This window comes from Amphiura filiformis, chromosome 6 (genome assembly GCF_039555335.1).
Source record: "Amphiura filiformis chromosome 6, Afil_fr2py, whole genome shotgun sequence".
NCBI lineage: Eukaryota > Metazoa > Echinodermata > Ophiuroidea > Amphilepidida > Amphiuridae > Amphiura > Amphiura filiformis.
This window is the reverse complement of record NC_092633.1, coordinates 4798541-4824365: the sequence shown is the minus strand read 5'-3', so window position 1 is coordinate 4824365 and position 25825 is coordinate 4798541. Positions and strand designations below refer to the sequence as shown.

At 37.3% G+C, this 25825-nt stretch overlaps 2 protein-coding genes across 2 annotated transcripts in view; both read left to right on the top strand.

The window, feature by feature from the left end:
• Nucleotides 1-517: 517 nt before the first annotated feature.
• On the top strand, nucleotides 518-16153 carry LOC140154189 (uncharacterized protein C56G2.4-like). The gene is made up of 9 exons (XM_072176797.1): nucleotides 518-866; nucleotides 1351-1592; nucleotides 2318-2528; nucleotides 3431-3535; nucleotides 6868-6988; nucleotides 7664-7785; nucleotides 8568-8832; nucleotides 9242-9480; nucleotides 15122-16153. The coding sequence occupies exons 1-9, from the start codon at nucleotides 662-664 to the stop codon at nucleotides 15193-15195; spliced, it is 1584 nt and encodes a 527-aa protein (XP_072032898.1). The 5' UTR covers nucleotides 518-661; the 3' UTR covers nucleotides 15196-16153.
• A 3574-nt stretch (nucleotides 16154-19727) lies between these two features.
• Nucleotides 19728-25825, top strand: part of LOC140154855 (uncharacterized) — a 16845-nt gene continuing 10747 nt past the window's right edge. Inside the window, exons 1-4 of the mRNA XM_072177503.1 lie at nucleotides 19728-19837; nucleotides 20328-20627; nucleotides 23875-24116; nucleotides 25458-25668. The gene's annotated coding sequence lies outside the window, so the exon portion shown is untranslated. The remainder of the gene's footprint in view (nucleotides 19838-20327; nucleotides 20628-23874; nucleotides 24117-25457; nucleotides 25669-25825) is intronic.

Sequence of the window (25825 nt, the reverse complement as noted above, 5' to 3'; positions counted from 1 at the left end):
TTATAAACAATTTTAATTTTGTTACACTTTAATACGCTGGGCTCACTATGGGCCTTTAAGTTTTAGTGTTTGGTTTCTCTGCAGTGGCGTAGCCAGTGGGGGTGGGGGTGGGCAGGGGCCGGTGCCCCCCCCCCGCTCGTCATGGCCGTCGGTAGACGGAAGGCGTTGTTGAAAAAAAAGTGGGATATTTTTCACCCAGGGTGACAGAAAAAAGGGTAGAATAAGAAAAAATGATGAAAAATTGTGAATTATACATAAAAATTATGTGTTTTTATGTTAGTAGTGCCTATTATCCTTTTTTTTTTTTTTTTTTTTTTTTGCTCTTCACTTTTTCAAACCATGCAAAAAAAATTTGGGTCAACAAATAACAACTTCCGTCGGTAAAAAAATATTTCTGTCGGTACATTTACAAGTTGTGCCCCCTCTGTTCCAAAATCCTAGCTACGCCACTGTTTCTCTGGTTCTTTGTGCCAGTTTGGCTCTTAGTTTCCTTCTTTCTCTGTCACGCACCCCTCTCTCTTTCATATTAAAAATTGCATTATATTATTCTGTTTGACTTATTACAGGTGCCATTGAGGCTCAAACTCCTGGAATCTGCTCCCCAGAAAGCCGTGGAACTCAGGCAGGATTTGATGGTTGCATTGAAGCCATTAGATCTACTATGGAAGACAAAAACGCCTTCTGGTTTGGCTATAATTATCTCGTCAGATGTCCCCTAAACCAATACGGACTCCCTCAGTACAACATAGAATGTGGCAATTTTGACCCAACCACATTTTCTTTGGCAGATCGATTGTTTCGTGCAGGTGGTTTCAACGCTACAACCATAACGAGCTATCTTGATGTTGTCATTCACGAAAAACCAGGTATAGATTTTTTAATAATAGTAATAATTGTTTTTAGGATATTGTGATTATCATTATTGTTAATGGACTATTGAGGGAACGGATAGCAACGTTTGCACAGTAATGTTTTGTGGGACATGAGAGCACATCAGACATATTGAAATGCATTTTGAATACGAGGACTGTTCTTTTGATATCAAATAATTTGGATTTTGTTTTTAATTCGCGATATAATACAAATTTTATGGCAAATTATTCAAAATTGATATTTTCTTATTTTTGATATTTAACAGTCCTCGAAGTAAACTTTATAAATCTAATGATATGTACTTGAAGTGCATGTAGCTGGGAGGAAAAGTCGATCCTCATTTGAAAATGTTGACATTTCGTATTGAAGCTATAGCCTACCGGTATTTGTTCCCAAAAAATACCTAAAATTTTTAGGTCTTTACAAAAATTTTAGCTAAAGAGATAACCGTCATATTTTGATTTTGATTTCCCTCAGGTTCATACGAAGCTTGCGGTCACAGTTATACATCGGAGGGAGAAGCCGACCACACCTTGGACCCAATTAACCCAGAAGTATTGACACCTTGGCAAGCATCTTACGGCTTCACAGCATCTGTGCAGGGAATTGAAGAACCTAATGCCTTGTACACATTAATTATAGTAGACGGTGGATTTTTCTTTTTGCACGGAGTGTATGTAGATATTCCTGGAAATAATTTTGATATTAAATTTGGAAAGGTATGTACAGATTATTTGGGTCATAATATTAATAGAGGTCTGTCTGAATTAACGTTGTTCTGAAATTTACCATATATTATAACCATATCCACATGCACGGGTGCAAAGTGAAGAGTGTGCAAACTGCAGAAAACAAGTGAAAAGTTTCTTTAAAAATTGCACGAATTTCCAAACAACGGTTCCTATGCTCACGATGATTAAACTTTTGGTATCAAATTTGGTATCAACCTTTGAAAGAAAGTGTATGGAAAATTATTATATAAATTATTTTGCCATAAACTCATCAGACTCTGATTAATGGAGTATTTCGTGATCCTAGCATCCTCTTTTTATGACATTTGTCAGTAGATATCCACGCAAAAAGCTTATTTCCAAAATTTCAGTTGATTCTGATTTTGCGTTTGCGAGTTATGCATGATTATGTGTATTACACTGTTCCATAGACAATGTGTTGTAATTTCGTTCTGGTATACCAGAACGAAATTCAAATTTAACGATATTTTTGCTAAACGAATTAATCTGCAAGAAATATTTGGTACATAAACATTATGTAGCCAGAGGTTTCCAGTGATATAAAAATCTCAACTTTTTTGGAAAAAGTGGGGGATGAGGCTGTGGATCACGAAATGCCCCTTTAAATGGGGATGGAACTAATGGTGACTTTTTAATTTGGCTGTGTTTATTAAAAGTATAATGTTCTTATATATATTTTTACCTCGATACAGCCCATCTCTGAGTATGGCGGACCCTCATATAACAAAGATGACCCTCCAAATCCATACGTGTTCCTATTGTTTCGTCAAGAGTCCTTCTTCGAGGCATTTGACCAATTACCAGGAATATGGGTGCGGTTCTTCCAACAACAAACAGAATACGGTCCTCAAATCGCAAGTCTCTTCAAACTTCTCGATTTTGCCAACGATCTCAAGTTAGTAGGTGAGTACTAGGTGTACACTGCAAAATCTATTTTACTCAACACTGAGTAAAAAGGTCACAGCTCAACAGTTGAGTAAAAAATTACTCAACATTGAGCTCATTTAGGTCACAACTCAACAAATGAGTAAAAAACTCAACATTGAGTAAAAAGGTCACAACTCAACAAATGAGTAAAAAATTACTCAACATCAAGTAATTTTTACTCATTTGTTGAGTTATGACCCAATGAGCTCAATGTTGAGTAATTTTTTACTCAACTGTTGAGCTGTGACCTTTTACTCAGTGTTGAGTAAAATATTTTTTAGAGTGTAGCAGGTGAAAAAAAAACCCACGAAATGTCTGTTGGTTAACAGATCTGATAATCAGCATCGAAATTATCTCATCAGTCACCAATTTCAATGATGTATTTTCAACTAACCGACTAAAGCACTAGCTTGCTGAGACTTTAATTTGTTATGCAGACACGCGATACTGATGGGTCACGTAAGGCCAAAAAAAGGTCTGTCTCAAAGCTCACGAGAAATTTAAAAACAAATGCGAAATGCGATTTTTTTTTATTTTTTTATTCCCGACTTTTTTCATGGTATTTTGAGAAAAAAGTCTGATTTTCGCCGATTTTTTCTGGAAAAACTATAAAAAAAATTTTTTTGAAATAAAAAAAAATTTCCGCATTTGTTTTTTGTCAAATCGTGGGATTTTACAAACGCGCGCGCAAGCTTTGAGACGAACCTTTTTTTTTGGCCTAATAGAATCTAAATATTTTAAGGAGTCTTTCAACTAAATTATCGAATAGCAGAAACAAGTATCAGCGCGAAACTCCATCACCTGGATGTGGCAGTATATAGTTACTGGTTGATTTCTCGTATTTAACCCTACTCTGTTTTTTTAAATTTCTAATCCAGGTCCAGTTGCTGTAAACTGGTTGATGTCTCGTACCGATCCATATGCAGCTCAGTCTCTTTTAGAAAGCCGTATTGCAAACATATGTCCTATGTTTGTCGAACAGGGTAGGCTTATAAATGAACCTGACGGGTATTCGTGTGGTAAAATTGAGTGCAGTGAGTGATTTGATTCATACGTGTTCAGGGTGGACAGTGTGGACGAAGTCCAGGGGCCCATATGGTTCAGGGACCCCGAGCAAAAGCGAAAAGCAAAAGAGGAAATGAAATAAGGGCTGATAAAGGAGATCATATTAAAAGAGCCCCGCACTGCACTACTCCTTTTCCATGCGCCCAAGGCTCTTGCTATACGCCCCTGTGATGCACAGGCTACTGTTTTTCTGTCCTTAAGGGGTACCACACCCCTCGATAAATTTGTGTCTATTTTTGCATTTTTCTCAAAAACTAATAACACAGTGGTAACCAAAGTTATGTATATTACCCCCAGATGAAATGAGGCACATTTTACTCAAAGTTTTGCTGGCATATCTGTCAGGAGTATCTCCATTTATTTGTAAACCAGAATTGGATTTAACTTCAGCTTATCCAATGAAATACGGACCCAAAGGGTACCGTTATATTACATCAAACTTGGCTTAACTTTTCAAGAGAAAATTTCTCCAGAGAAGTTTACATACATTTATTGAGTCAATCCTTTAATATAAATTCCTTAGAAAAGTGCATATACATTAATTCTACTTTCCCGAAGCCGTAAACATTCAGGAAAGTAATCTGGATATTTGACATATTTCGTTCAACTTCTCATGCACTATTTCTCAAATTTATTAGTTACGAATTATTACTATTTGTAAACACTTATACAATTACCTATGGTGATCCAATTATTTTCATATAATTGGATTCAAGATTAAATTTGTGGCCCTGTCCCTTTTTTACCGCCACAATTTTGACCTGGATAGTCTTTACTTTCCCCGTAAATACAGAGTCTGCTCCCATCTACATGTACGCACAGTGTTGGCTCACCCGTAAGATACGGGGCCCTCCCGGGAATTTCCCGAGCCAATTCCTAAATTACTCGCCCGTAAGATACGGGGCCCTCTCGGTAATTTCCCGAGCTCATGCCTACACTACTTACCCGTAAGGTACGGAGCCTCTCCGGAACAAAGTGTGGCCCAACTTCTCACAGAGAAGTTAACCCAACTTAATCCCTTGTATAAGATACGGACCCTCCAGGGAATTTTCCCGGGCCCTTTTGCACACACACAAAGTGTGGTCCAATCTTATCTTATCATAGAGGGGTTAACCAAAATTAATTCCTTGTAAATGAAATGCAATGAAGAATGAATGAATGAATGAAAATGAATGAATTTAATAAGGGGCCAACTTCTCAGAGATAAGTCTGAGAAGTTAACCCAAGTTAATTCCTTGTACAATACATTTTAAATGCATGAAAGAAATGAATGAATGAAAATGAATTAATGAATATGGGACCCTCCAGGGTATTACCCCAAGCCCTTTTGCACACATGCAAGTGTGGCCCCACTTCTTGTCTCGCAAAGAAGTTAACCCAAATTCCCCGTAAGCTACGGGGCCCTCCAGGGAATTTCCTCAGCCCCTTTACACACATGCAAGTGTGGCCCAACTTCTCTTTTTGCATAAGTTAACCCAAATTAATTCCTCATAAGATACGGGGCCTCCGGGGAATTTCCCTGGCCCACACACAAGTGTGGCCCAACTCCTCTTCTTGCAGAGAAGTTAACCCAAATTAATTTCATGTAAGATACGGGGCCCTCCAGGCTATTCTCAAGCCCTTTCCACACTCGCCAAGTGTGGCCCAACTTTTTAAAGAAGTTAACAGCAATGTATTAACCGGCAAGCTACAGAACCCTTTTTAAAGGGATTTCCTGAACACCTAGATCTGTATACCCAAATGTGGCCTAACCTCTCCAAGAGAAGTTAAAATGTGCACTTATTGAATCCTCTCCCTTGGTCAGCTTAACCGCCCTCTTCCTGGTAATTTGCCCATGCCCAGAAGCTACCATTAAAACGCAGACTGCAATACCCTTTAGGTCTATGTACCTCTATACCCTGTACGATATGGATACCTTCCCAGCCAAATTGAATGCTCCCTGTTGACTGTCCACAAAGGTATTGAATACTGGGATATGACCAAAGTTTTGGGTGTGGTGGGTGGGAAAATTTTCTTCACATTGGAGACACAACCTTCTCCTTCCATGACAGATAAAATGTGCCTAATCCCTGAACCACTGGCAGTGTCAGAAGGTTATTAACCACTTCCCATTGGCTACTTCCAACAATAGACCTTAAACCTCATTGGTCCTTATATAAAGCCAATACTAGGCAACCAATCAATAAATCAATCATATTGATTTGTCCAAGCACAAGCTATGAACCAGGGTTAGACTCTTTCACAGGAGGTAAATTTGTTTATTGTATAAATACAATAAACTTTATTATAGGGGCAAGGAATCCAATTACTACATTGGAATTTCAGTGACCCAAGACAAGCGGTTTGTTATTTATGATAAGAAATAAGGTACCGCTAGGATGTACCTCGTTTCCTATCATATATACTGAACCGCTTGTCTTGAGTCACTGAAATTTCAGTGTAGTAATTGGATTCCTTGCCCCAATAATATACATAACCTTTATTACCAGTGTGTTATTATTTTTGAGAAAAATGCAAAAATAGTCACAAATTTACCACAGGGGTGTAGTACCCCCTTAAAAGGACATCCATAAACAGGAAAGTCTACTTTGCTATCACTGTTGATGTGTTGTAAATTGTTTCATGCGTATAGACCTGTGTAATCATACTGGGTGCCCCCCCCAAGAGAACCCTCATTTTTCTCCTATTTCTGAAAAGTTATCAAATGTATTTTGGTATGTAAAGAAACCTTTAATCGTTAGCTTTAATAAATAATTTTAAAAAAATCGGCTCACAGCTTTGTTGCGTGCCATCCTAGCTGCGCCAGAGGAGAGCCTACTTGCGAATGCATGCGTAATATGGTTGCGAAGATCTTGGTGGTCCTCGCTCATAGTCGCTTTGGATTTTGCCCCAAAGGAAGAAATCAATGTGAGGTCTGGTGATCTTGCAGGCTACTCCACAGTATGACCCATCCCATGCACAGAGTGAAAAACGGGTACATTTCTTTAAAAGGGCATATCTTCAAAAGTTGTGAGCTGATTGAAATAATTGTTTATTAAAGCTAACGATTAAAGGTTCCTTTTACATACCAAAATATATTTGATCAACTTTTCAAAAAACTTTTCTGGAAAAGTCCATTATGTAGAAAGTGGTGTTACGTAGGCTATGCTTTTGCTGCTTCGTCTGAAGTTCCGATTGTCATGCAATTCAATATGGAACATAATGTAAATGTATAATCAATTATTATATAATTTCTCTTCTTTCATTGCAGCTGCTCGTGAGTATGGCCTTGCTCGCATTCCTGACGATGCTAAATTCAGTGTTAGTGTTTTCATGGCCCATGAATCTGTCGGTCGAAATTTCTCTGTTTGTTGCAATAATTACGCATACGAGTAAGTCATGATACAGTGCTACCTCTCAATTATCACGATAACGTTCACTTCAAGGCGATAGTTTAAAAACATGTTTTGTCATATTGTAGACGATTAGTTTTAGCTAGTTTTAAACCAATAGCTATAGAAATTTTAATGTCACGCTTTTCTATTTTTCACAACGAACATCATGTGAAAAAACATTGAAAATTATATTTTGATAGAAACATTTAATTTTAAGCCTATCATGTCAAAAAAATGTTCAAGAAAGCTCAACTGTTACTAGATCTACATACAACTAACTGGGCGGTATAACGCTGAAAATTATAAAACTATTTCTGTTTTGAATCCGTAACGTAACACCTTACACCTATATGTATCGCGTACCGTAAAACCTCGTCTACAAGCATATAGAGTGCTTTTGATGAAAGCTAAATTAATCCAAACCCCGTTCATCGACAAAATTATAATATTATGGAGTTTCAGCAAATTAATTACCGATACAAACATATGCAAACAAGTACTATTGTAGGACCAATCTATTGTATTTGCATATTTACGGCTGTCTCGTTTTAATTTAGCTTTCATCAAAAACACACTATATGCTTGTAGACGAGGTTTTACGATATATTGGCATATTGCATTATAATCGGAATAACTATTATTTAAACAACGATTTTTTAAATTCTTTTCTAGGGATCAAACTTATTATCTTGATCCGATTGGTGATGGATTCTTGGCTCCATTTGACTTCAAAGATCCGCCTGCCATTAAACTGGTCAAGATGAAACTCGTCCCTCTGCCTACAGATTTTATTGGTATGTGACATAATAGTTTTTACTTTTTTTCTAAAAATGTTTTGGTCAGTGCTGTTGAACATTCGTCAAAATATTTGCATTTAGATTGGAGATTTTTTTATACCGAGCAGTAATCATGGACATTCATGGTGATTTAAAGACAAACGTCTACACCATTGCAAAGTGAAAGACATAATTGGAAATAACAACTTTACTTTACAGGTGACTATCTTTTGAATTAATTGTGCTCAAACCCATTACAGGTGAGCTAAGAAACAAATTCAAAGTATAGACCTCTGGTAAGGCAACCGTTACTAATAGTTTCACGGTATACCCTCACTTACGGTCATACCGATCAGACGGATAATTTGTCATGATTTCAACTTAATAGAAACGTATTCTGTGGTGTCAAAACATGACAAACCAAGCCAACCAGCAACTCCAAAAGTAGTCGAGAGTGCTCAACCAGAAGCTACCAGAGGCTGTGCTGGTTGGCTTGGTTTGTCATGTTTTTGACACCACAGAATGTGTATACATGTATACACATTTCTGTTAAGTTGAAATCATGACAAATTATCCGTCTAATGATCGGTATACCCAATGATCGTATTAAATAAAGTGAGGGTATGCCTTTAAATAGTAACGGTTGTCTTATCAGAGGTCACTTTGAATTTGTAATTGGAAATAACTGTACTTTTACCTGCAACTGGGAATAAAACATTTTAGTTAAATAACAAAGGAGAGTAAAAATCATACAAAAGATTTGAAGATTTGATCAATCTTGTCAATTGTCACATTTTCAGGGGAATATTACACACTATTGCAGTTCATCTGGGCACCCAATTTCGCGGAGATTTCATCACCAGAGAGACCATTCATGAAATGGATGGTAACCAATATTCCATTTGGTAGAGTGGACATGGGGAACACCGTTCTTCCGTATTTTGCTCCTGTACTAACAACGTTGACCGTCAGGCCACAGACTATGCTCTACAAACAAACAAAGCGTGTGCGAATTAATCCATTCCAATATACCCCGGATTGTACGGATGCTGCTGCTCTTGACAGGTGAGGATAAGAAGAAGGAAAGAAGAAAGGAATGAAGGAAGGAAGAAAGAAAGAAAGACAGAAAAAAGGAAGAAAAGGAAGAAAGAAAGAAAGAAAGATAGAAGGAAGGAAGGAAGGAAGGAAGAAAGAAAGAATGAAAGATAGAAAGAAAGAAAGAAAGAAGAAAGAAAAGAAAGAAAGAAAGAAAGAAAGAAAGAAAGAAAGAAAGAAAGAAAGAAAGAAAGAAAGAAAGAAAGAAAGAAAGAAAGAAAAAGAAAGAAAGAAAGAAAGAAAGAAAGAAAGAAAGAAAGAAAGAAAGTAAGCTAATGTAGGCTAATGTATGCTACCGCACACAACTTTAATTTCTAAGTTAAATCTGTATGTAGTTAAATCTTATAAAACAAATTTTGTTATGCTATTTTATCGACAGATGTTTATTTGAAATGGACCGATTTGTGGAGGAGAACGAGCTTGAACTCGTAGGTGCAAATTGGTTTACATCATCAGCTTCTGGTGATGCTAGCATAGCACTAGTTGCGATGGATATTTTGGGGCTCTCTGAAGCAGATGCTTGTGCGTATGTGGGTGTGTCTGGCCCCTGCGGCGCAACGGATGCACCAATAACGGTTGCACCAATAACGGATGCACCAACACCCGCAGCCGTTGATGGTATGTAAACTAATAGAGTGATGAGCCGGAGATCCCTAGATCGGCAATGATATCCAATCATCAGTGGCGTAGATAGGGGCAAGGGAGGGCACATGCCCTGTGTCGTCTTAGGGGCTATCATTTTCTTCGGAAGGAGGGGAGGGGGTCTCAAATTTACAAAAAGTCGGCATCAATAAAATTGCGGTCATCTTGTGACTCCCTACATTTTGGTCATCAAAAAGTTTATGATCCCCTATTTTCCTTTCCAAAAATGTATGACCCCCCCCCCCCGTATATTTGGGACCCCCTTCCGAAGAAAATGATAGGCCATTTAGTGAGGCACCGAATCGACCATTTCCGCGCCCCCTCCAATCGGTTTAGTCAGGATTTTCGCACGCTTCAAGCATTTCAACATAATAATAGTCATTTGAAAGACCGTTTTAAGACCGAAATCCAACTTATTATATAAGCAATTTCTCCGACGTCCAAATTGAATTTTGTACGGTGTTTTTTATTTGCAACAACTATCCGTTGCTTAATTTGTTGCTTATTTCTCAGACGTCCGTGTTTTGTTGGTACTAGCGGGTACCCGCGCTTCGCGCGGGCCCCCGCTAGATGAGTAAATGGGAGCGATTAGTAAACGGGATCGGTTAGTATAAACGATGGAAATGGTAATCATGTCAATTGGTATCGCTTTTAACAGCTCAATTATTACGCGGTTAGTGATGTGGTAGGCCTACCATTTGTTGCCTCTACTTTGCAAACGACGTTCTTTCTTTCTTACTTTCCCGTTCTTTTCTTTCTTGCTTTCCCGTTCTTTCTTTCTTGCTTTCCGTTCTTTCTTTCTTGCTTTCCCGTTCTTTCTTTCTTGCTTTCCCGTTCTTTCTTTCTTGCTTCCCTTTCTTTCTTTCTTGCTTCCCTCCCTTTTTTTTGCCTCTACTTTGCAAACGACGTTCTTTCTTTCTTGCTTTCCTGTTCTTTCTTTCTTGCTCCTCCCTTTCCTGTTCTTTCTTTCTTGTTCTTTCTTTCTTGCTTTCCCGTTCTTTCTTTCTTGCTTTCCCTCCCTTTCTTTCTTGCTTTCCCTCACTTTCTTTCTTGCTTTCCTTTTTCCTTTCTTTCTTTCTTTCTTTCTTTCTTTCTTTCTTTCTTTCTTTCTTTCTTTCTTTCTTTCTTTCTTTCTTTCTTTCTTTCTTTCTTTCTTTCTTTCTTTCTTTCTTTCTTTCTTTCTTTCTTTCTTTCTTTCTTTCTTTCTTTCTTTCTTTCTTTCTTTCTTTCTTTCTTTCTTCCTTCCTTCCTTCCCTTCCTTTCTTTCTTTCTTTCTTTCTTTCTTTCTTTCTTTTCTTTCCTCTTTCTTTCTTTCTTTCTTTCTTTCTTTCTTTCTTTCTTTATTTCTTTATTTCTTTCTTTCTTTCCCTCTTTCCTTCCCCTTTTTTCTTTCAGTTTCTCTCTTTCCTGCGTTCCATTTCTCTTTCTGTTTCTTGCTTTTCACATTCTTTCTCTCTCTCTCTCTCTCTCTCTCTCTCTCTCTCTCTCTCTCTCTCTCTCTCTTTCTTTCTTTCTTTCTTTCTGTCTATTTCTTCTTTGTTTTCGTTTCTCTCTCCCTTTCTCTTTCTTGCTTTCCCGTTGTTTCTTCTTTTTTTTTCTTTCTTTCTTTCTTTCTTTCTTTCTTTCTTTCTTTCTTTCTTTCTTTCTTTCTTTCTTTCTTTCTTTCTTTCTTTCTTTCGTTCTTTCCCTCGTTCTTTCCCTCTTTCCTTCCCTCTTTCCTTCCTTTTTTCCTTCCTTCCTTCTTCTTTCTTTACATAGGCATAAATCCCGGGATGAGTAATAAATTCCATTATATTCCGATAAGGGGCATGATCTATACTGAATCACCTCCATGTTGACGCATGTATGTGGGTTCCTTTATTTCTTTCGTTCGTTCTTTTTTTTTATATGTGTTTCTGTTTCATCAAGTAGGCCTATAGCAACATTGGGTTTCAAGAAGGTTGAGTTACATAGCGTAAATTCCGGTGTTGGGGTGGGTATAACCCCCAATGTTTTGATAAGGTCAATGGTCCGTACAATCACCCCAAGTTCACACATGTATAATAGATGTGGGTTTCTGACAAAATTAACCTCATTTTTGGCCAAACTAAAAGTGCCAATTTTGCGGCCTTCGTGCGAATTTGTTCCACTTTTGCACAATATAATTCACCAGTAGGCCTAATTAGGTTGCCATAAATTATTCTGTCGCCAAGATGCTGGCTTCACTGTAGGCCTATTGCAAGAAATTGATTTAAACGGACCCATCCCCCATGCCATGTCAAGAGAAATCCACGCCATTGTTAATGTTGCCCAAAGATGCCGGATTCACTATTAATATGCCTACTTCAAGAAATGTTTTCATCCCTCCCCTAATGTCAAAAAGAAATCTACGCCACGGATATTTAGCGATTGCGGTTTTATACCATGCTATAATCTGGATGATGTCCCACACTCCCCATCGAAATTCATCACAACATGACAAACGAATAAACTCAAATTACTTTCCAATACCGTATATATGCCTAGGCCTACCTTGAATTTAAAATCTTCGGAAAGTCATCACAAAAGAAGTTTCCGAAAGTCATAATTTGCATAAACGAATGCAGTTGATTTATTATTATAGCCGTTGCGGTTACCATGCCGCATAATGCCCACTCTCCGTCGAAAGTCACCACGAACGGATAAACTAATATCACTTTCAAAATTATTAGATCACTTGGACCATTTATTTTCAAAATACGTAACTTAAAACCACCTTTGTCTCAGCCATTAATTTGTTAGTTCCGTCTAAGAGATGTGATATTTTCCGTAGATGAAACTGGAAGTTTTGTTACCATTAGCGCGTCGGGAAGTTGCCACGACCTGTGCGTAATCCGCGTATAGCAACGCAGCAACGGACCGTAAATAAGCGGGCCACCATTGGTTGATCTACCGAATAAATCCAAATAATTATTTGTATTTATTAATTTATCTATCTATCTATGCATTTACCATTCATCTGGAAATGCTAGAACTTATTTATTTATCTATTTATTAATTTATAATTTATCTATAATCTCCGAGATGATACCGATGAATCGATCAGTTCCTCTTCAAAGTATCGATTATCGGCAAGTTCCTCTTTAATAGTACTAGCGGGATGCACCCGCGCTACGCGCGGGTCCCCGCTAGGTGAGTAAATGGGAGCGTTCACTAAAACGGGAGGAATTACTGAACAGGTAGAATCATTGAAAAGGTAAATTTCATTTATCTGAGTCTGACCCTCGTTAAGCCTAAGTTTCCATTTTAGCTTCTTTCTTTCTTTTTAGTTTCTTCTACATGGGCCAATTTTGTTCCATTTTTTAAAAACATTTTGCTGCTAAGCTTGCAAATTTCCGTTACCATGTTTTTTATTTACTCAATCCCTCGTGAGTAAATGGGAGCGTTCACTAAAACGGGAGGAATTACTGAACAGGTAGAATCATTGAGAAGGTAAATTTCATTTATCTGAGTCTGACCCTCGTTAAGCCTAAGTTTCCATTTTAGCTTCTTTCTTTCTTTTTAGTTTCTTCTACATGGGCCAATTTTGTTCCATTTTTAAAAACATTTTGCTGCTAAGCTTGCAAATTTCCGTTACCATGTTTTTTATTTACTCAATCCCGTTCCCATTATTTTTTAAATCTGTCCATTTCCCTGTTGACTTCATTTTTTATTTGCTGCTTAGCTTGTGATTTCCCGTTTTCATGTTATTTATTTAGTTCTGTCCTCAGTTTAATAGCTTTTTTTTTATTTAAATCATCTAATTTTATTAGATTTTATTATTCTTTCCTTCTTTAGTCTATTTTGTTCCTGTTTTCATTTTCTTACTGTGACTAACTATAGGCTAACCCACATACTCGTAGGCCTACCTGTTTGTCCTCATTTTGTTTTCTTTTTTAATTACAGTAGGCCTACCTCTTCATGTTGTTTGTACTTTTAACACACATCTTTTCCCCGTATTTATTACGCCTACGGTCGGTCGTTCACCCGTATTATCATTCATTGCGCGACTCTGCGTCGTTTACGCGCGACATGGCGTAGTGCTGCGTTACCGCGCGCTATCGCTGTGCTACGCGAGCGGCTTGGCATTAGATACGCCCGTACGACGCGCACCGGCTAGCTTGACAACTGACTCCCTTTTTTGTTTACCCAGCATAGCAACGTACCACATTTTCACTGATTTTGAGGCCAATTCTTGACCGTTTTCAACCAAATAAAGTTTAAACACGTTCCCGTATATTCATCGATCTCCCGTATGAATTTGGCGACATTTGGATCGAAACTGACGGAGCCTTTCCATGATACATAGATACATAGATAGATAGATAGATAGATAGATAGATAGATAGATACAACATTTCCCTATTTATAGTAAGACTAGCGGGACACCCGCGCTACGCGCGGGTCCCCGCTAGGTGAGTGTTCACTGGGAGCGTTCACTAAAACGGGAGGAATTACTGAACAGGTAGAATCATTGAAAAGGTAAATTTCATTTATCTGAGTCTGACCCTCGTTAAGCCTAAGTTTCCATTTTAGCTTCTTTCTTTTTAGTTTCTTCTACATGGGCCAATTTTGTTCCATTTTTTAAAAACATTTTGCTGCTAAGCTTGCAAATTTCCGTCACCATGTTTTTTATTTACTCAATCCCGTTCCCATTATTTTCTAAACCTGTCCTTTCTTACATTTCCCTGTTGACTTCATTTTTTATTTGCTGCTTAGCTTGTGATTTCCCGTTTTCATGTTATTTATTTAGTTATGTCCTCAGTTTAATAGCTTTTTTTATTTAAATCATCTAATTTTATTAGATTTTATTATTCTTTCCTTCTTTAGCCTATTTTATTCCCGTTTTCATTTTCTTACTGTGACTAACTATAGGCTAACCCACATACTCGTAGGCCTACCTGTTTGTCTTCATTTTGTTTTTTTTTAATTACAGTAGGCCTACCTCTTCATGTTGTTTGTACTTTTTAACACACATCTTTTCCCCGTATTTATTACGCCTACGGTCGGTCGTTCACCCGTATTATCATTCATTGCGCGACTCTGCGTCGTTTACGCGCGACATGGCGTAGTGCTGCGTTACCTGCGCGCTATCGCTGCAGCTACGCGAGCGGCTTGGCATTAGATACGCCCGTACGACGCGCACGGGCTAGCTTGACAATTGACTCCCTTTTTTGTTTACCCAGCATAGCAACGTACCACATTTTCACTGATTTTGAGGCCAATTCTTGACCGTTTTCAACCAAATAAAGTTTAAACACGTTCCCGTATATTCATCGATCTCCCGTATGAATTTGGCGACATTTGGATCGAAACTGACGGAGCCTTTCCATGATACATACATAGATAGATAGATAGATACAACATTTCCCTATTTATAGTAAGATAAGATATCACATTTCGTTCGTATTTTTTCTCTACAATCATGCATTGCTTTTTTCACCTGAAGAAGGGCCAGGCCCGACACCGGTTGTGTAATTTGTAGGATTAAATAAATTAAAGAACCGCTCCTTTACACAGATAATTCAAATATCTTTTTTAGGCATTATGTGAAATCACAATAACATTAATTGAGTCATGCACATCACCATAATAATTTTGTTGATCTCTTTTTTTTCAGAGGATAGTGATAAATCAAGGAAATTCGATGACGGACATTCCTCTGGTAGTGGCAAAGGAAGACGTAGGCCCTAACCCACCAGTCTAGAGCAAAGGAAGACGTAGGCCCTAACCCACCAGTCTAGAGCAAAGGAAGACGTAGGCCCTAACCCACCAGTCGAGAGCAAAGGAAGACGTAGGCCTATAGGCCCAAACCCACCAGTCTGGAGAAGCCGCAAATTTCCGAAATCATTCTGATAATGCCATCAATGCTCACGATCCAAAATCGGACGTCCTTGGTATCAACATATGGTCCACTGGCATTATGTGGCATCATATTCAAGCTCAAAAATGTGTTGGAACGTTATTAAAACGTTTTATAACCGTAACAATGAAACGTTTTCTGTAAATGAAACATTTTCTGTAAAACGTTTTGTATTTGCTGGACACCCCCTGCTGAAGTCATGACCTTAATCTCCCATCCCATATTTCAAATGGAGTCACCCATTCAGGTGACCACATTTGAAATTCACATTCCCATGTCTTCCACAAGGGGGTATGTATGGATTTCAACTAGAATATTCCATTGATTAAAAATCTTATAATAAAAATTATTCATGATTTATACTTGTCTTAAATATAAGAGCCCCTTATATTAGGGCCTATATACTTGCTGTAGAAGTGACGCAATAATCGGAATAACTACCATAGTAATAGATGAGTACAATTTTGAATAGATCGCCCTGCAGGTTGCACTCATCACCGGTGTATGTCTGCAATCATAGACTCGACTGAATACAATACCGCTCTTTTCAAAGATACTAATCTTAAAGGTGCGAGTGATCATCTATACCACGTGAACGTTGTATAGTGCAGGATGATATAGTCAAAAATTGTATTCATCTATTGCTATGGTAGCCTTATACGTCACTTCTACCGCGAATATAATATAAGATAATTCATTTTATTTCATTGTTCATTGACTTTTAAATTGTAACAGAATTGCATTTAATTACACCTTTCTCATGCAAATAAAGTGTTTACCATATCGCTAATTCAAGTGTTATTTTGTACTTCTTACAATAAAATATGCTGCTCAAATGTTCTGAATATTGTATTACCCGTTTTAATTGAATTACTTGACAACAACCCTTGATGTTTAAAACCCAAGAAAGCCTCCAACTGAAGGGTGGCTTATTTCTATCGGAGTTCATGGCAAACCAGTGGCGTAGCGTCATATGGGCACAGGGGGGGGTCTGATCTGAAATGTAAAAAAAAAAACATAGGAAAATTGCCGAAAAACGGCTTGTGCCCCCTCCCGCCAATCAGATCCGGTGCCAACCCCCCATGTGATGACCCATGCTACGCCACTGTGGCAAACATCATCATACTCTATTCGAAACTTACTGTGAGGTACATGTAGGCAACAGGTCAGGTATGGCTCTCTATGGGACCGACGGCTTACCATCCGAAGGACGGGATACTCTTCAATGGTTCATTTCCCGTAGTCAATCCAGGTATTTTTGTTTTACCTCATTTGCTGGCTCAAAATTAAAAGGGGACATAATGTGAACAGTGAAAACTAACATTTTGTGGAAAACAAATAAGAATCTATTCTTTATGGAATTCGCGCATTATTATAAAGTGCAACATTACGTATCAAATTCCTAAACATCATGACTAAAACTTATCATGTTATCCACAATACTATCCTGTTCAAAAGTAAAGGCAAGAATGTGTTTAAAAAAGTGTTTACGTATAATCTGATTTGTTCATTTATTTTGTTTCTTGAACTTTTGACTCTTGAGCATAAATTGGTGAGCAAATGAAATAGCAATGTTCTTTGTTTTACCTCATTTGCTGGCTCAAAATTAAAAGGGGACATAATGTGATCAATGAAAGCTAACATTTTGTGGAAAACAAATACGAATCTATTCTTTATGGAAATCGCGCATTATTATAAAGTGCAACATTACGTATCAAATTCCTAAACATCATGGATAAAAATTATCATGTTAGCCACAAAACTATCCTGTTCAAAAGTAAAGGCAAGAATGTGTTTAAAAAAGTGTTTACGTATAATCTGATTTGTTCATTTATTTGGTTTCTTGAACTTTAAACTCTTGAACATAAATTGGTGAGCAAATGCGGGAGCAAATGAAATAGCAATGTTCTTTGTTTTACCTCAAGGGACATAATGCATTGTAATGTGATCAATGAAAGCTAACATTTTGTGGAAAACAAATAAGAATCTATTCTTTAAGAAAATCGCGCATTATTATAAAGTGCAACATTGCGTATCAAATTCCTAAACATCATGACTAAAAATTATCATGTTAGCCACAAAACTATCCTGTTCAAAAGTAAAGGCAAGAATGTGATTAAAAAAGTGTTTACGTATAATCTGATTTGTTCATTTATTTTGTTTCTTGAACTTTAAACTCTTGAACATAAATTGGTGAGCAAATGAAATAGCAATGTTCTTTGTTTGACCTCAAGGGACATAATGCATTGTAATGTGATCAATGAAAGCTAACATTTTGTGGAAAACAAATAAGAATCTATTCTTTATGAAAATCGCGCATTATTATAAAGTGCAACATTGCGTATCAAATTCCTAAACATCATGACTAAAAATTATCATGTTAGCCACAAAACTATCCTGTTCAAAAGTAAAGGCAAGAATGTGTTTAAAAAAGTGTTTACGTATAATCTGATTTGTTCATTTATTTTGTTTCTTGAACTTTTGACTCTTGAGCATAAATTGGTGAGCAAATGAAATAGCAATGTTCTTTGTTTTACCTCATTTGCTGGCTCAAAATTAAAAGGGGACACAATGTGATCAATGAAAGCTAACATTTTGTGGAATACGAATCTATTCTTTATGGAAATCGCGCATTATTATAAAGTGCAACATTTAGTATCAAATTCCTAAACATCATGCATGGCTAAAAATTATCATGTTATATCCAAAACTAACCTGTTCAAAAGTGAAGGCGAGATAAGCGGGGCACCTCTCCTGGCTACGCCACTGACATGTAGACTGAATTTTGTTTCTAGCATTTTGACTCTTGAACATAAATTGGTGAGCAAATGAAATAGTTCTTTATTTTACCTCATTTCTCCGTAGTCAATAACGGGTATCCAACAAAGCCGCGCATTAGCGATGTCACATAATCAAAAGCTTTGTTACCATAAGTCCATTATCAGAGTAAGCTCATTCATAATAAAATCATCAACATTGTGGCCCCTTTTCGATATATGGACATATTGCAAGTTTCCTCAGACATGACGTCAGAGGCCTCAGAAGTACCGAGTTTAATTTCAAATCTAAAACGCTACTAGAGTTAAAACTTCTCTGACCTCTGAACCGGATGATCCCAAATGAAATAGCAATGTTCTTTGTTTTACCTCATTTGCTGGCTCAAAATTAAAAAGGACATAACGTGATCAGTGAAAACTAACATTTTGGGGAAAAACAAATAAGAATCTATTCATTATGGACTCTTTATGGCTGCGCCACTGACATGTAGACTGAATTTCGTTTGTAGCATTTTGACTCTTCCACAAAAATTGGTGAGCAAATGAAATAGTTCTTTATTTTACCTCATTTGCTGGCCCAAATTTAAAAGGGGCCTTATTGTGGTCAATGAAAGCTAACATTTTGTGGAAAACAAATAAGAATCTATTCCTTATGGAAATCGCGCATTATTATAAAGTGCAACATTTAGTATCAAATTCCAAGGCAAGAATAAAAAAAAAAAAGTGTTTACGTATAATCTGATTTGTTCATTTATTTTGTTTCTTGAACTTTAAACTCTTGAACATAAATTGGTGAGCAAATGAAATAGCAATGTTCTTTGTTTTACCTCAAGGGACATGCATTGTAATGTGATCAATGAAAGCTAACATTTTGTGGAAAACAAATAAGAATCTATTCTTTATGAAAATCGCGCATTATTATAAAGTGCAACATTGCGTATCAAATTCCTAAACATCATGGCTAAAAATGATCATGTAATCCCAAAACTAACCCGTTCAAACATATCAAAAGCGAAGGCAAGATAAGCGGGCACCTCCCCTTGGCTACGCCACAGATGTAGACAGTATTTCGTTGGTGAGCAAATGAAATGCTCTTTGTTTTACCACATTTGCTGGCTCAAAATTAAAAGGGGACATAATGTGATCAATGAAAGCTAACATTTTGTGGAAAACAGATAAGAATCTATTCTTTATGGAAATCGCGCATTATTATAAAGTGCAACATTTAGTATCAAATTCCTAAACATCATGACTAAAAATCATCATGTTGTTATCCACAAAACTATAAACCTGTTCAAAGCGAAGGTAAGAATGTGTTAGAAAAGTGGTGGTCACGTTATACAGTGTAAATAGTTCATTTTTTGTTTTGGCATATAAAATGAAGCTTAATGATTTCATGCAAATGACTCATTTGTGTATATAGTAAAACACACAAAAATAATGTTTGAAAGGGAGTTAAAATGCAGCCAAGATGCCGAGCAACTTTATTTAAAGATGTTATTACGCAATGAAAAGAAAAGTGATATTTACGTAGGATATACACAGAGGCAGTCCTGGTATTGATCAGAATCACATGACCGTACAGTTCACTGTGTTATTTCGAACACTTTCTTCGATTTACCTCGAACTCATAAACACATGACCCTTAAAATGGATCGCCACGCTATTTTAGTGCTCGTGTTTCTAACATGTCTTGGTAAGTACAAAATACATCTTTTTGCTTACTATTAAGTTTTTAACTTTTTTTTCAGCAGATTTGAGCTGTGGTGATTAGAGCAATTATTTAACAAAGTAAACTGACCAAACTTTTCATCATTAGCGCAACTTCCATTCAGCTCAGTCGAGCAGCCAAGGCTGTTCAAGTTTCATTAAGAGTTCTTTTATGGTCGCTTTATACAACTATAGCTACAATTACTGAAGTTAAATAAAATTTAAGTTTCAGTGTTTGGCTCCTCGAGCTCTTAGACTGTCAGTTTGCATGTAACTCTCTCTCTCTCTCTCTCTCCCCTCACTCTCTCTCCCCCTCTCTCCGCCCCTGTCTCTCTTTAAACCTTTCATTATTAATTCTCTCTCTGATTATAGACCTTAGAACTATGCTCTAATAGCTCATACCTATGGATAGCTTCTATTTCACTTTTACCTGTATAAGTTAAAAATATTTGTTACAAATGTTTGAACTATTGCAGGTGCTACGGAGGCTCAAATTCCGGGAATCTGCTCCCCAGAAAGCCGCGGAACTCAGGCAGGATTTGATGGTTGCATTGAAGCCATTAGATCTACCATGGAAGACAACAACGCCTTCTGGTTTGGCTACAGTTACTTCGCCAGATGTCCATTAAACGAAAACGGACTCCCTCAGTACAACATAGAATGTGTTAATTTGGACCCAACGTCACTTTCTTTGGGAGATCGATTGTTTCCTGCAGATAGTTTCAATGCTACAACTATAACGAGCTATCTTGATGTTGTCATTCACGAAAAACCAGGTATGGATTTTTTAATCGTTATTATGACGATGATGACGATTATTTATTATTATTATTGGCCTATCATTATGTTATTATCAGCAGTTTATATTATATTTTTGAGATGCGGTGCTGTCATAATCGTTTACTTTGTATGCTTGTATACTTGAAAAGATGCAAAAGCGGATAATACTCAATTTTAGATCACCAACATCTGCCCTATCATTCATGCTATACATGTACATGTAGCTTTAAACTACTTTTAAGGTGTACCCCTAACTACACACTGGTAACAAAAGTTATAGGTACAATGAATCCAATTACTTCACTGAAATTTCAGTGATTCAAGACAAGTGGTTCATTGTCTATGTTAAGAAATGAGGTACATTCTAGCGGTACCTCTTTTCTTATCATAAATAACGTACCGCTTGTCTTGAGTCACTGAAATTCCAGTGTAGTAACTGGATTCCTTGCCCCTATAATATACATAACTTAAGTAACCAGTGTGTTATTAGTTTTTGAGAAAATGCAAAAATAGTCACAAATTTATCAAGGGGTGTAGTACCACCTTAAGTGTTTTTAAATTACTAATTACAATAAAGACAAGTACAATGTCTTGTGTTGGCTTGAATCATTTGCATGTGTCGATATCGATACTGGTTAATAATTTTTCTACAAAGCTTCTACAAAGAAAACAAAATATCAATCAGGAAAATAGTATGGGAACTACTGACCTCTGTATAGATTGGCGTAGATCCGGAGTGGGGTGGGGAAAGGGGAATGGTCCATAAGCATCCCCAATGTTGACGCCTGTATATATTATGTATCTCCCAAATTAACCTCATACAGGGTATCCCAAAAGTCTCGATAGTCGATACCATTTTGAACCGGCATATCTTTCACAAAGAGGGAAATCAAAATACATATTTGGAAAGAGTATTATGCATCCAATTATTTAGATTCCAAACATAATACATTTTCTTTCCCTATCACAGCATACGAGATCAATTAAAATTACACTTAAAATGCAACATATCAATTATACGATACGTATAGTAAGAAAAAAAAAAATTGTGTTGTGATATTGAATTTTAAACTTAGTCTTACTTGTGACAATTTGTGTTGGCTTGAATCATTTGCACGTGACGATAGTCAATATTGGTGTAAGTTTTCTACAAAGACGGAACAAATTGAAGGACAAGCGAACAATAAAGGAAGATTGATTCAAAAAAACTTTCAACAAATGCGAAGCACGTGATCTAACGATTTTTGACTGTGTGTCTACGCTTTATTTACGTTCCACTTAATTACTCAACCAAAAGTTTGTCAGACTTCATAAATGGGATCAAAGGCCCGGGATCAAAGGCAAAATACAGTAATGATTTATTCATAAAGTGGATGGAGTCACAGATATTGGAATGTCTATTCGTCTAAACCAAAAAGCCATGGTATTTTTTTGTCTCAGGCTTATTTACTTAAAACTATATGGTCAAAATCGCAATAGAGCGATGGGCTGCGGGCCAGCCAAAATGACATTTTAACAAATGAGTGTGGTGCAGTATTCGATAAGATAACATGTGTAATTCTAAGGTCGAAGCTTGCGAATAACAAGAGTATAGAAATTATATAACAAAATAGATCAATAGAAAAGTTTATAAATGCACACGTATAGGTCTACTTTCCTGGTCTACTTTAGCTTTTAGTGATACCCATCTATTCCTTAGTTTCATCGATCGAGGTCACCACAGGTCACCCTTTGGCGAAGCATACCTTCAGCGTTTGTCCCTTTAGTCAAAGCATGGAGTAGTCAAAGCTTGTCAAGTTACCAAACGCAATGATGCATGAAAATTGAAGGCTGGACGACTTCAATTCAGTGGTGGCACGCAAGGAAACCTTAGACCTGTTTTGCAACAAATAACAAAAAGAAAGAAAGAAAGCAACAAAACTAGAGAAAGATAAAGATAACAATAAAGTAAAACTAGAAAGGAAGAAAGAAAGCAACAAAAAAGAAAGAAAAAACTAGACACAGAGGAAGAAAAAGACACAGTGAAAAATGAAGAAAAGAAAGCAAGAAAAAGAAGGAAGAAAGGAAGGACGGAAAGAAATAACAAATACAAAGTCAACAACAGAAAGAAAGAAAGAAAGAAAGAAAGAAAGAAAGAAAGAAAGAAAGAAAGAAAGAAAGAAAGAAAGAAAGAAAGAAAGAAAGAAAGAAAGAAAGAAAGAAAGAAAGAAAGAAAGAAAGAAAGAAAGAAAGAAAGAAAGAAAGAAAGAAAGAAAGAAAGAAAGAAAGAAAGAAAGAAAGAAAGAAAGAAAGAAAGAAAAAGAAAGAATTATGCATTTCTAAATAAGGCAAATAAATTAGGATAAAAAGGCCACAATTTGCAGAACTTGATGACTCGAGTCTGATTCCTGGAGCCGAGTCCCAAGTCCCAACTGTTCGAGTCCGAGTCCAGGTCCTGTACATAGTCCAAAACAGTACTTCAAAAGGATTCGAGTCCGAGTTCTGGACTCGGATGTATCCAAACGTTGCGTGTTTATGGCTCTTTGGCTTTCGAAAAAATGTTTTAATTCAATTCTTCTTTCTTCATTAAAAGTTCAGTATTCAAAATCTAAAAGACTGATGATCATATAGGGGGGCACTCACTGAAAATGGGTGACGAGATGCGGGGCCACATTAACCCCGTGCTTTTTTTTTACTCCCATTTATCCAATGGCTCCTGTTTCTGCCACCTAATGAACCCATATTTAAATAGGTCTGAACGGATTTTATATTACGCGCTCATGATCCCCTTTTCTGTCTAAAATAACCAGGTCTCACTGAATTACCCACAGGATTAATTCTTTGTAAATTACCCCATTTGTAGGGTCCTCTTACCAAATGGCCCCATTTTTCACCCAATGTACCCCATTTTTCATTTCAAGGTGATTCTCACCCAATGACCCCCTTTTTTGGGTCAAATATCTCACCAAAACCTGTCCGTACATGCCTCCTGGTGCCGCCACTGGGGGGGGCATTGGGAGGGGAAAAGTGAATTTCAGGGGGGTAAATCGACCAATTTTACGCAAACTTGCCGCAAAAGTGGAAATTTACGTAATTTGGGGTTTTTGCCTCAATGAGTGGAGGGAGCAGGCAAGAAAAAATTGGAAGGGGAAATGCCCCCGTAGCGCCGCCACTGCCCGTCACTTCGAAAGTTGAGAACACCCGCATATGTATAGCGATAGGCTAAAGAGATAACCGTCATATTTTGATTTTGGTTTTCCTCAGGTTCATACGCAGCTTGCGGTCACAGTTATACATCGGAGGAGAAGCCGACCACACCTTGGACCCCATTAACCCAGAAACATTGACACCTTGGCAAACATCTCACGGCTTCACAGCATCTGTGCAGGGAATTGAAGAACCTAATGCCTTGTACACCTTAATTATAGTAGACGCTGGACATTTCTTTTTTGCACGGAGTGTATGTAGATATTCCTGGAAATAATTTTGATATTAAATTTGGAAAGGTATGTACAGATTAGGACTATTTAGGATTAGGTCTATTTGAGGTATAACATTAATAGATGTAACCAGTAGCGTAGCCAGACTTTTAGTGCGAGGGGACAAAGGAAAATGACCAGTGGCGTAACTTTGGGCCACGGGTGCCCGGGGGCGAAAGTAGATCAGGTGCCCCCCTGACCAAGGGTGTGCATAGTCCGACGTGTAGGACAGTGGCGTAGCTAGCGGTTGTGGCGCCCAGGGCTAAGGATACATAATTGCGCCCCTCCCCAATGTTTGAAATAAATGCGCGAGCAGCGCGCTAAAATGTGCACAAATAGGGCCAATCACGCATTAATTTTGGTCATAATGAAGTTGGATATCAGTCTTAAATTGATACTTAAAATGATCTTGTGCTGAAATTAGTGCGAAGCGCGCGGAAAATTTTGACTTTCATCGCTGGATGGGGCGCAGAATCGACGCTGAATTGGTTAATTCGGCGCGCCCAAGTGTGGCGCCCATGGCACGTTCTCCTCTGCCTCCCCGTCGCTACGCCGTCGCTACGCCACTGGTGTAGGACCTATTTCCTTTAAGTTATCAGACTATGATCACTACCTCACATGACGCAAGAAAGACGAATCGCGAAAGTCAAGTGACCGTACCGCGCCGCCCATTTTTTTTCGGGTGGGCGGTTAGTGGTCTTTCGCAGTTAATATTTCTTGAGCGATCAGAGTCTGGAGTATATAGTTGCTAACTAAGAAAAAACAGGTCTTACTCATCGGACTATGTGTGCATGGTGCAGAGCTAATCAATTTTGGTATTGAAAGCTATAGACCTACTACCGAATAACTTACAGTGTCTCAGATCAAATTTATTTCATGTTTCAATGAACTTCATGTTTTAAAATATAAAAATGTTTTCATCTTCTACAAAGTCTTTACTTTTGAAGATTTGTCACTAGCTGTAGTGATTTATTTTTGATAATGGGGGGGATGAAGTCGGATTTTTTTGAAGTATTATGAATCCAGCACCTTTTGGTCCACAATAAGTTAACGGTACAATCGCGCGCGAAAAATTTTGCCATATAGAAGCTAAACTGGTATAAAGCTAAACTGGAATAAATTCGCGCGAAGCGCAAAAAAATGGCACGTGGGGGCGAAAATGGCTAAATATGAGGTTAATTTGTAGCTATTTGTGTGTGTTGTTTTCTTCCTGATAATTTTTCTCACTTTAAAAGTATGTTTGTCGCGTTAAAATCAATATTGCATAACAGGTCATGATAGAGTAATTTTACTAATTTACCAATGACGATGATTTATGAACACGGGGATATTAAACAAAAGTGGCTTAATATATTTTTCCTTTTACAGCCCATCTCTGAGTATGAAGGACCCAAATATTACAAAAAGGACCCTCCAAATCCATACGTGTTCCTATTGTTTCGTCAAGAGTCCTTCTTCGAGGAATTTGACCAATTACCAGGAATATGGGTGCAGTTCTTCCAACAACAATCGGAATACGGTCCTCAAATCGCAAATCTCTTCAAACTTCTCGATTTTGCCAACGATCTCAAGTTAGTAGGTGAGTCTAAAGAAAACCCAGAATAGAAAATACTTTTTATATATTTTGGTATGAAATAAATTAAACAAAAGGTAACACCGCATGTGCATATTATACTCAAAATCACTCTCGGCATGCATGTTATAGAAATGGTTACAAATGAATAGAATATTGGAAA